The 12,842-nt window shown below is 39.4% G+C and overlaps 1 protein-coding gene across 4 annotated transcripts in view; it reads right to left on the bottom strand.

Annotated features, from left to right (window-relative positions):
* Window positions 1-9,825: 9,825 nt before the first annotated feature.
* The window catches only part of mtbp (MDM2 binding protein), a 34,247-nt gene continuing 31,230 nt past the window's right edge, over window positions 9,826-12,842 (bottom strand). For all 4 annotated transcript variants that reach the window (XM_085802510.1, XM_085802508.1, XM_085802509.1 and 1 more), the window contains exons 21-23: window positions 11,496-11,609; window positions 10,350-10,415; window positions 9,826-10,247 (exon numbers count right to left, since the gene is read on the bottom strand). In XM_085802510.1, the coding sequence (XP_085658636.1) occupies window positions 10,203-10,247; window positions 10,350-10,415; window positions 11,496-11,609 (225 nt within the window). In that variant the 3' untranslated portion in view covers window positions 9,826-10,202. The remainder of the gene's footprint in view (window positions 10,248-10,349; window positions 10,416-11,495; window positions 11,610-12,842) is intronic.

The following is a 12,842-nucleotide window of genomic DNA, read 5'->3' on the forward strand; positions in this document are numbered from 1 at the left end:
CCCCCAAAATAAGTGAGAATAAGGTCTCAAAGTTTCTTAATGTTGTTGAGTAGTAAACAGTAAACAGCATATCTATCTTCCTTACCTTTTATCCCATACTAAATCATATGACACAGAGGCTCATGTGGTTGAACATTTCATACATTACCTGTGGCTAAGGGGGTAAAGCCAGTGTTGGTTTGATCCCTGCCTCCTCTTGTCCATATGTCAAAATGTCCAAAGAAGCTACAAGGACTTTGCCAGCCAAGGGCTACTGTTGATTTTTCAGCCCTCCAATCTCTTTATGGACCATTATGTACAAAGAAGCCCTGGTGCAAGATGCTTCCTACTAGGGAACTGCTACCTTTGTCAGACACGAAGGCTACCCACAGCATCACCATCTCTGTCAAGTCAGAATATAGCTATACAGATATAGCTAATGGATGGAAGGTTGAACCTCAACAGACTCAGAGAGAGATCAGAGTTGCTGTCTTCAGCCCATTAGAGGGCCCAGTGTTTCCTGCCTGTGGAGGCTTTAAAGCCTGAAGTGAAGGTAGCTGAGTTTCTGTAGTGCTCTTCCCTGCCGAGGCCTCAGATAGAAGGAACAGGTACCTGTGGCTCCCTGTCTGGGTTTTCCTCTCTGTCCCAACGTGGCCGCTCTTAGAACTTACCTGGGCAGCATTGGACTCCTTAATCTTCCTGATCCAGCCCCCGAGTCTGTGAGAGACCAAGTCAAGATCTTCCTATTGCTGCTCCGGGAGCCGCAGAAGCTGGGGAATCCGTGCAAGCCAGACCATGGGCTGCTGAGGGGCAGCAGAAGGAACATCCCTGGGCAGAAGCTGGTGCACACGAGGGAGCTGCTCAGGGAGCCAAAGAAGCTGAGGTACCTGTGCGGGCCAGACCATGGGCTGCTGAGGGGTAGCAGCAAGAGGGGGATGAGGTCCATCGTCGTCCTCAAGGTCCGACCAGTCTTCTTCCTGCAAAACGAAGACCTCACCTTCCTCCAGGTAGCTGTCCTCTTCATCAGATGCGTCGTCGGCAGGGGGGTCCTCCTCAGGAAGACGTCCAACGAAGAGGTCCACAGCGACTGAAATGAAAGGAAGCCAATTATATATAAAATATAACCACATGTATATAAATAACACTACCTTTACACGTTCAACATACAACGTACAACATAACAACATGTGTCAATAAGTGATATCAAATACCATGCAGTTTTTTCAAAGCAATTAAAAGATAAATTGAAGCTGGAAATATTTTCTCACAAAGATATAAATGTTTATTATAAGATTTAAAACTTAAATAAATTCAATAGGTTTAAAAAGTCAGTGCAAATAGACAACTTCATACAGAGTTATTTAAAGGCCTGAAAAATTAAAACCAAAGCCAAACTAAACAATTTAATAGGTATTCAATATGCCAACGGACCCACGGACAAAGTCTAGAGTGCATGGACCAAAAGGGCAGAAAACGGGAAATTTGGGCAACATTAAAAATGAAAACAATCATGTGTGCTTACTGACAGAGGAAAATAACATCACTATCAGACAAGAAATGTGACGATCCTGTCAGCGGTCACATGCACACATGCAGACCAGCTTCTCAACACCCCACTCCAAAATATAAATGACATTTATAAATGGACCCCAAAACATAGCAAAAAAAATTCAGAGTTATTAAAGCAGGCTAACAATATATCACCTACAAACTGTGAGGGGCGAACACAACAGTTAACTCGAAGGTACAAAATAACTCGGTAGTATCAGCTGTGGATATTACAGAACCAACAACAGCAACAATCCTGCAGTGTTTACGTCCGTACGTCCTGTACGCTGACGTCATGACGTTCGGAGCTAATCGTTCCATCGTCTCCATGGTGAACAAGCAAAGCTAATTTTTGGGCATTTTATGAAATTTGGTCCAGTCCCCATCCTTTTACAATAATAATAATTTTGATTAAATATTTGTACAATTTCATGCCCTCAAACCAAAATAGCAGTATTTTCAAATCACTACATTAATTATTAATGAATTCCACGCATTTCCCGGGATATTTCATGAATTATTTCCAACAAATATCCGTTTTACAGAGAAAAATCATCGGTCTGTTTTCACCAAATCTTTGATTTTCCATCGGGTTAATTGACAAGCTGTAAACTACAGCTATCCAAGTCTATTTGAAAAGTTATGTGCTTTATACAGTGCTGTTTAATGAGTTTAGATGAATCAATAGGTCAGTTAAATCATTCCAATAGCTTCATAACTTTAAAAGTTGTCCTACCTGGCAGACCGACGTCCATCCAGGCGACTCCCAGCAGGTGCTCCAGGAACAGGCCCATCCTTCTTTTTCCAGATGCAGTAGTCTCTCCAAAAGGATCCGGTCCTAGTTTCGAGTAGTTTCTCTCTTCTCTCCAGGTATTCACCTCTCCAATGGTTCGCTTCCCACAGCGCAGGTTTTGCCTCAGGTTGGTCAGTGTCCAAGTCCAAGTGCAAAGGGGGAGAGCTAATTGAGAGAGGCCCTTATATACCCTTGGTTCGAGCGTCATTACGCTTCAATTAATGACGCACACACGCACGCACGCACGCACGCGCCTGAAGAAGACAAGTGTTTTAATTTAATTTAAAACAAAAAACAAAAAAAGCACATGTGAATAGCCTTTATTTCTAGCATGCTCATATTTAATAAATTAGTAAATAAATAAATACATCTATCTAAGCTCTTTATTTTTTTCTTCTTTGTTTATTTTCTTTTTCAGTGGGGGTGGGAAGGTTGACATGAAAAAATTGCTATATCTCAGCACATCTTATAATATAGCAATTTTGTGCAAGACAAAGGAAAAGGGTCACTTCTCAACTCCTTTCCAGTTATTATCTGTAAATACAAAGAGCAACATACAGTACAGTACAGTACACACACACTTTACACAAACACACATAGGATACACAGTGTTACATTACTATAAGACAGACGGTTGGTTATGTGATGTCTCTGCTCCGACCCTCCTACTTAACCAGTACGTCTGGTTCTGTCAGGCAGGAGCACACTCTCAACAACTACCGCCCACACGTAACCTACAGTATACACACATGAAGCCTCAAATCATGAAACCGTGTTCTCCCAGTGCCCATACACAACCTACCCTTTCATTGTCTTTGACACTGAGGGGGAAACACTGCCACAACACTCCCCTGTTTTTTCTCCCTAACATACAGAAATACAAAGTACCAGTCTCTGGGAACCTGATGACAAGAGAGATGTGGGGTAAGGAAGGGTGTGTGTGGCGTGAGAAAAATGAATGTGTCAGGATGCAACTGCCAATTCTTCCCCCGAATGCACCCCCATCTCTCTCTCTCTCTCTCACACACACACACACACACACACACACACACACACACACACAGTACAACTGTTCTTTGTGTTATCTTCAGTCCTGTGAACCTTTTAACAGATAGGCCTAGGTAAATGTGTGCTGAAAGTGTGTGTGTCCTTTGCTTTCTTGTGCATGCGAGTAGATCCCATATGGCCTGCTGTCATGAAAGTAGTACCAATGGGAGTTGAGGCGGTGATTACTCTGTGTAGTTTGAACACCACAGTAACACTGTGTCATTACAAGATTATTTGATCAGCAGAGAGGGATTTCAAAAGGAACTCAGTGCTTGTAACAGGATACCAACTGACAAACAGGGACCAGGACCATGTGCATGGTTCATATAAAATCCAGAGTATTCTCCTGTGTGACGGACTCCAAAGAGATATTCTTCTCTATTTTACGCTTTAATGATAAGTATCATGTTCAAATTTTGAATGCTAACAAGAAACACATCACTGAAATCGTATGCCGACAATGGGAGGATGCAGTGCAGTGATACAGTATGTTTCAAAAGGAGCTTTGAGGCGTATTTAAGCTCATAAAGAGTGTGGAAAGCCCCAAAAGAAAGTCCAATGATTATTAATAAAAAAAGAAAAAGAAAATAACAATTTTATAAGTAAAAGTTGCACTAATTAGTCTTTTTATATTAAGAATACATCAAATGACTGTGTGATGCGAGCAAGTTTGTTTGTAGTGACACATTTACTAAAAAAATGATCACCAACTCTTACATTCCCTCAGCTCAGCAGCAGGTTTTAATGTTGTTTAGCTCATTGTTTTGGTTGTGGCAGACAGACACAGTGGAGCACATAGCAGCTAAAAAGACAGATATTTCCTTCAGGAGTTGGTGAGGACCAAAACACAGTTTCATGAAGTTCGGATTTTCATAGAAGATCAAAAACATCACTTGAAATTACTGTAATAATAATGTTGTTCAGTTGGACAACAGTCTCTGACCATTCCTTGTTGCTCTGTCAACCTCCTGACCCTTATTGTGTCACTTTTGGTATCACCCTGTTTGTGTGTGTGTGTGAACCTGCTCACTGCAGCTGCAACACTGGTTTCTGATCTGACACATCTGCTATGTCAGATAATTTCAAATCTCAAGTGGCACCAGGCAGTTCTTGTAACAGTTCTTGTAATCAGCTTTAACTGCTCTTGGTGTTGGGTTAGTGATGGCCCTGGCTCCTTCCACTGCAGGAATGAACCCTGGTGAAACTTGCATCATTGACTTAACAAAACCCCCTTTGTTTCATGTCGTGATGACATCACTGCTGCTTAGTACTGAATTCCTATTATGTAGTGTTTCTCCGGCTCCTTTTGTAGAACCAGTTGATTAAATACCTTGGTTGAAGTCTTTGTTAACCTTTGATACTAAGTAGTTATTTTAGAGACCATACCACCTACTTCCTTAATGCTTGACCATCTTTGACTTTCCAAAAATCTCTTACAAAACAAAATACTGTTAATCTGTCACTTACAACTGTCTGTGTTGGTACAAGCTTTAAAACCACTGTGGTTGACTTAAGAAACCACAACTTGATCCAGGGTCTCTTGACAATTATTGACAAGTGTCTATCCTTCCTTTCTTTTCAAAAGTACTAGAAAGAGCTGAAAGTCAGCAGCTTTCAGTCCTATATCTATCAGTAATCCTTTTGAACCATTCCAGTTTGCCTTCAGGGCCTCTCACTCCACTGAAACTACACCCTCTGAAGTCTTAAATGATCTTAAGCATATGGATTCAGAGTTCACCTCTGTGCCTCTCTTCCTCAACCTCAGTGTGGCTTGTGATACCAGCAGACTGTTGTACACCATGACATAGACTGCAAACTAACTACTAATTAAGGCATGGCGTGTAAATTAAACATCTAATAAATATGAATATGCCCATGTTACCTATTGAGACCAGCGCTACAGCTAGGCAACACTTAGCTGATTAAGACTTGAGTTTTCTAGATGTTGGCAGGCAGATTTTATGACTCACAGACAGAGCTGCCATGCTACACTAAGCTGAATTTATATTTACTATTGTTTTTTTAGAAGAAATGAAAAGCATATGAGCTAATTTACCAAAAATAAATAAAACAATTTTTAAAGCAAATTTCCCTTCAGGTGAGTGTCAGAGGTTTCTGGTCACAATCAGGCTGGTCCAGTATCATCCTGAAGTAGATGGTGTTTTGCTGTTTAGGCTGGAAGAAAAAAAATCACAGTTCTAATTTTGCCTTGATGGCTCCTTGTTTTCATTAAGTCTCATAAAATGTTTGTTGATATGTATTTTTGCTTTATTGCCTTTGTCACTTAAATGAGCACCGTCACACACTGATGCGCCTGTATAAAATCAGCCATACCGATAGTGACACAAAATTAAATACACAAATGTGCACACTGTGGCTTCCTATAGTCTGTTCGGTACTAATTACTGTTCTATAAAATGTACAAGCGCAGCGGTCCGTGTCAGCCTGTTTCCCTCGGGACTTCAGTTTCTTTAAACTTCTTGCTCATTACTGTTCCAGTACAGGCATCGAGTATCTATCAGGCTAAAAGTGTTTTTTATACACGAGGTCAAAAATCAACATGCCTGCCTAAAAACTGCAGCCAGCCCTTCTGATTAGTGTGAAGCATCAGCATCTGTCTTTTCAGTCTGAGTGTCACAAGACAGGCAAGTATTTTAACTAAAATTATGCATAATTATAGTATGTACAGCTCCAATCTTCCCAAAGGCCTAGGCAACCACTGCACTTATGGTGTGCAAAACACATTAAGAAGAGCACAATAAATATGACCACAGTCAGACTAAACCACCAGGATTACTTGTGAAGAAGACTTTCAAAGAAGAGTACTGTACTAAGGTGAGATACAATTTACTGAAAACTTAATTGGGGAGATTAGATAATTAAAAAGATGTGGAAAAACTCTCATCAAAAAATTCTCTCTTTTTTTGCTGAGCTTGAACATGATATGAATTTCAGGGGCAGCACATGTACAGCAAAGTCCAACTAAGGCAAGAGTGATCTGAATGTTAACTGACACAATCAATGTAAAATCAGTTAAAGTGTGAAAAGAGTCAATCCAAGTGACCTCACATCATCTCATAACTGTGTGGACACAAGAGAGAAAATGAGAAAGCCAACTCAAGCAGTTAAAGAAATTGTATCTTTTTTTGCTGCCTAGATGAATCTGTTTTAGCTTTACATTTGGTCCCAAACCATTCCTTTGACTTTTAAGCTGCGTATTGCTTTACTATGTTCACCAGCTAAATGCAATAAGCAGATTGTATAATTTAGTTTTTCACTGAGAGCCGCTGCCTGCTACGGCGCACAGTGAAGTTGGGGGTCAGTCAGGTAATAATCAGTGAGCTAAAACCCACTCTCAAACTCCATAGAGCATTATGGAAGTTCATTACTACAAGTGATCAATATGACATTTACACACACATTTAATACATTATTGTCGTAAAATATTGGTTATAGCTGCTCTAAGTCCTAACTACAGCCCTCATAACTGGAAATAAGTATAAATGTAAATTAAACAAGATATTGGACAGAAAGATGAAATTTAACACACTTGGCATTCAGGATAAAGATGTTTTGTTTCCTGCGCTATCACAAACCACAGCCCATTGTACATTTGCTTGTTTTATCACTTTAATTTTTTTCATCCAAGTTTTTTTTATGGTCAAACATATCAAAGGTTATTATGTTAAAATCAGAGATATTATTTGTTGTCATCATAAAAGGGAAGACATTTATCATTTTATTTTCTAATAAAAAGAACAATTGCAATGGAAGCACATTGGAGCTTTTATTGCTGATTTCATGGTTGAGATGACACATAGTAATAGAGTTACATTATCAGGAAGCTACTTCAGCTATGACAAGGTGGTGCATTCTGTACGAATGAGCTCTTCTGTGCACAGGGCTGATCTGAGGAACTACACTCACACGCTGAATTAGCCTCTTATACCTGCTGTTCTTCACTCACACAAAGATTGAATCGTTTCCCTGGCAAATAAGTGACTGACTGAGTGGTAACTGGGCTCAAACAGTCGACGCATTGAGTTCTTATAATGAAACAGCTCAGAGATGAGACAGAAGACTTAGTTTTGATCTCTCACCTCTCTTCCCTCCTTGCTTGTGTAAAGCTGCTGCCAGTGCAACAGCCTGTTTTTCACGTTATGCACCTCTCTTCTTTCATCATCCCTCATCTCTCTCATCCCTCTATCAGCAAAGAGACAAATCTCAAGTCCCTGGAACAAGAACCTCCCCTGGCCATTAATAACATTTATTTTATATACAGAGAGCAGCGACAACAGATGGCCAGCTCATTTAATCTTTGCTGTCTTCATTTAATGGGCCCACAGAACATATCTGTAAATCATTTAGGGTCCAGAGATTAAAACGGATAAGATAAAAAGAAACTGTCTCTGCAGATTTTGATGGAGGGTTTGTTGTTCTACAAAAATCCTTCGGCTCTAGTTTTGTGTTTCTGTCTTTCTTTGAAAGTAAGAAATATCTTACCTTGTGATGATTGTGTACAAATCGTGGAGCGTGAACATAATCGGCATGTGATGAAGCCCAAACAAAAACTGTCAATTCTCAGCTTAAGCTGCTGTGAGATAAGTAGCTGAACAACAGTGTTTTGATGAATTAAACTGAGTCTGTAGAATATATCGGGTCCAGCTTTAACACCTAAACTCTCCATTTTAGATTTACACACCACATAAACAGAATACAGCTAGGAAAGATATTGCTGACACTGACCTTTGTTTACTGCTTGCAATGCGAGTCTACTCCCTTGGGAGACCAATAAACCAAAATTCATTAATTTGATTAAAGAATTGTCCATAATTTTCCCCCAGCAAAAACAAGGTTTGGGGACCTTTTATGTAAAAATATCGAGGGTGTGGATGGAAGTGATGTGATGGATGTTGCGGACAAAGTATAATCCTAAATGGTCGGTCCTTATTGTATTGTTCCCTATGAACAATGTCTTTGAACAATGACATACAAATAATAAAATTAAGTTTTGAATAGAATAAAGAAGCTAATTTTAGTTTTTATTATTGAGTTTTTGCTTATGTATTGATTCATTTTGTATAATTGTCCAAGTATTCATATTGGATATTTATGTGCTTGGACAGTATCACTCCTGCTGGATGAGAATAATTTGTTTTTGTTCTCAAGAACAATCTGAAAATGTTAACAAAGATACTGCTGTAAAAAAAACCCCTCACCCTTATGTTATTATACCAAGGACAAGTGATAAGTGGCACCATGTGGCCACAGTGTGTTTTTTTCCTTTTGCGGTCATTTTCTGTGGTCAGGCTTCTGTGTGTGAGCCAGAGTAACTGTATTATCTCTTCTGTTGCTCTACTGAGATCCAACACATGCAGATAATACATTTTCATTATCTCACTCTAACGCTCCGTGGTGCTCCCACACACTGATGGATACACAGGCTCAGTCGATTCCCACAAAAGCAAGCACACAAAAAGTGTCAGGTTATGTTGGACACTGAGTATCTCTGCTATGAAAAACACAAACAGACAATGACTGGAAAGCCCAATGTTGTTGATACCATCAACCATCAGCTGACGAGAAATCAGTGGTAAATGTTCAAAAAGTGTCACTTGCCTACACTTTTCTGTTTCGTTACATTGGGCAGTCCTGCCTTTGACAATTTTCATAGACCTGTTTTTAAAGTATCCTGAGAACTACTTGCTGACAAAGTGTGTGACAATGGATTGGATTGGTATAGGTATACAATTGAAGGTTACTCATTTTTTTCTACAACTAATTCAATACATTTTCATACCAACTTGCAATGATCAGTTTAAAACTGATTAGTAACCACGGTTTACTCAATGAACAGAAGATCAGCTGCAAATCCTATCTCCCCCTAATTTTGACCAAATTCCACAGATGTTCCCAGCAACACTTCCTAAAAAACTAATAAGATATTTAGATGTTCGGAGATGGTCTGTAAAATACACTCCAGTTCAAATCAAATATTAATAGACAAGCGAGTTATTTCTGTTTATAGAACAGTGGGCCAGATATTCTGCCCCACAAAAAGATGATCATCAGTGGTAAGTTGGCAGTCTCTTAGAGAAAAGCTGTCATGGTGCCAAGAGAAAACAACTGGCTGTGAGTGTTGTTTCTCATCGTGGGCATGAAATCAGTCTGCGCCGAAGAGAAACTAGTACAAACAGGACAAATCTGACTGTCAGCGATAATCAGCACTGCATAATGTGCTGCACCGCTCATTGCTTTGTTTTCACTGTCTGAATAACAGCTACCATCTAGACTGGGCTGTTAGCTGTCACTGCTGATAATGTTATACATATTTCTTAGAGAAAACAAACACACGCACACACGTACACACTGCTACACACACACACACACACACACAAGCGCGCCCAAGCTTTCCCACCGGCTCAGGTTGTAATCAGGAAGCTACAATGGGCACAAAATAAGATTGAAGAACACTTTATTGTGTTACAAAGACTAAAATATGAAAAACAAAGATAAAATATGTACATCCATAAAGCAATAAAATTATTATTATATTTAAAACAAAGTGAACAAGTGTGGAAGGATTTAAAATCATGTTTGAAAACAGCTACAAAGAGACAAATGAAACCTGATGCCAACATCCAAACCCTTGTGGCCTCTCAGTGACTGCAGTCAGAGCAGAGTGTACTATGTCGCTGTGTCTCTGTTTCAAGGCTCAAGAGCAGTGGGAGTAGATTGAGGTGGATGAGCGCAAACAATTTCAGAAATTCGAGAACATAAATTCACACGGTTTTGGTCAAAAAGTGTTGAAAGTCTTTCCGCTTATTGTTAAAGATCATCTTCTTTTTTCAGAGGTCTTCTCCAACACCCAGTCAATAACCTTTAGTGACAGAAAATATGATTTAAAAAGTGAGACTTTACAAAAGTTCACTTTTAGGACGCTTAAATCAGGCGGAGACCCCCCGGTGTTTGGTGGCATTACCTGTTTGACGTTGCTGCTGGCTGCCTTCTTCATCTCATCATGCAGGCCCCGAGATGTCTTAAGATCCTGGGATCAAACAGAAGGAATCACTCACACTGAAACAGTGAGGTACATTCACATGAGCTCCACATCAAACATTTTAGGTCACAAATGAACTCATTTTGACTGGAGAGAGGATTTAAATTGCAGGCAGGTGCATAGTATGTGAGATGGAAATTACACATTACTTACAACTGTGGTGGAAAATGCATTTACTCTTCTGTACTTCAGTTGCTATGTATTTTAATTCCCTGTCTACTTAAGAAAATTTCAGAGGAGGGACTGTACTTTTTACTCTCCTACAATTGTCTGATTAAACAATTTTTACAGGCTATTTGTTCAAAACAAACAAACAAAAAATTTAAATCAAGTGGCCACTGATGCAGGAAAGAGCTGAATGCAGGCAAGTGAAGTCAAATGTCTTTGTGTTTTTCTGTAGGTTTATTTTTATCCTTGGCGAGCAAACAAAACCATATGTACTCCCAGATGCATGCTGGTCCTGAAGTGCCTGTGGTTCTGCCCAGTTCTTACAAAACAACAGAAAGAGTAAGCAAAACATAACTTACCCAAATAAAGAAAATAACTGAACATATTATAAATTGTTCCAACACTACTCTCCGCCGCTCTATGCTCTACTTTAAGTTGCTATACAGTAACATTAAAATACATGTAAATGCATCAAACAGAATAACACTGAAACTACATTTAACTACTAATACTGACATACTTTTACTTAACAACACAGAAAGACTATTACTTGCAAAAACTATTTTTCATTTAGACAATGCTACTTTTACTGACTGTGTATAGAACATTGGAGTGTTTCTCCACCACTGCAGTCAATTTAGGTCAGTGTTTATAATTTTATATTTTATCAAATAAATAACATCGGATGGGGATTCAGCAGGATGCAAAAGATAAATCAGATAAAACTGTTGCTATTGGAGAAACTGTCTCTTCCTATCATTGAGTTAATCTGGTGAGGATTAATAACCAAATATTCAATACCTCAGCACATGTCCTGGGCGCACATGGACTCATACAAACAAAGAAAAGTGTCAAATAAAAGAAAAGCAGTGACTGTGTGTGGGCAGTAAAAAGACTAACCTTGAGATAGAATTTGGAGATATCAAACAGTCTTTTGCTGCAGGCCTCAAAGCACTGATGCTCGGCAGCGATCCCATGATGTTTGAGTGTTTTAACTACAACCTCCTGCAACATCTGAGGACACAAAATGACAGACACACACATAATTTTGTATTAGCACAATTGTGAAAACATTAAATCTAAACATCATTAAACCACCTAATGCTAATTCAGACAAACTGATTTTAGCATGGATCTCTTTTTAAAAATTTTTTTAAAGGAAAGGATGTCAAAATGTCTTGACTTTCGGGGGACATCCTTGCACAGAACCTTTACATCACAAGGCGAGCGCGCAGGAAAAAACATACAAATATCTCACTGGTAGCGTCAAGAGGGAAAACACATCCCTGAAATAAATAGATCCGCCTTTAATCTTGTCACAGCAACTGTTCTGAGGAAACACTATAAATTATTGTGAGGAATCACTGGTGCCACTCAGTCTCACAAGGAGTAGAAAGGCAGCTTTTAATCTCTGTCCTGAATAAACTGCTATCATTATTTCTGAATAGGGCCAACTGTTCTTTCTCATACTTGGGTTTGGATGATAAGCCTGTTTGCATAGTAATCGCAAATCAGAACAAGTCAAGGTCAGGATGCAGATTGTGAGCTGGAGACAATGTGAAACAGCATGAAGGGTGGGTTGTATGTGTGTGTGTGTGTTTGTGCATGTGTCCAAGTATGTTTGTGTGCAGGTTCATCCACTTGCATGTGACGTGAAAAATGAGAAAGAAGTGTGTGTGTGTGTGTGTGTGTGTGTGTGTGTGTGTGTGTGTGTGTGTGTGTGTCTGTGGAGGCAGCAGGTAATGTGGTAATAGTGTAGCTGTTAATGCATTTCTACCACAACATTATGATGCAACCCACACATTCACAGTGATCCCATGCAAAACAGTTATCTCTGGTGGAGCTCCTGGAAAAATTCTCATCTGTCAGAGGGGCTGTGTGTTAGTGTTTGTGTGTGTGTGTGTGTGTGTGTGTGTGTGTGTGTGTGTGTGTGTGTGTGCGTGTGTGGGGGGGGTTTGGTGGTGATAGTGGCAATTACACATTTAGCTGTTTTCATATTATAGCGTAAAAAGTGAAATAATTATTTTCTGAAAGGTTGTGCTTATACTGAAAAACTGTGGTTTACTACTTTGTGCCTTTTACTTGAGCTTGAAATTTTTGTAACTCCAGCCTCCAGTTATTACAACATTGTACTTGACAAAGTAATTGTTAAGATTTAGGTTGCATACAGAACCACCAGGACTGTTGTGGTAGGGGGAATATAATTACAAAATATAACAAATAACGGGATGTTCAGTATACTGTGGT

Source organism: Trachurus japonicus, chromosome 16, assembly GCF_045865225.1.
Source record: "Trachurus japonicus isolate A0001 chromosome 16, Traja_1.0".
NCBI classification, from domain to species: domain Eukaryota; kingdom Metazoa; phylum Chordata; class Actinopteri; order Carangiformes; family Carangidae; genus Trachurus; species Trachurus japonicus.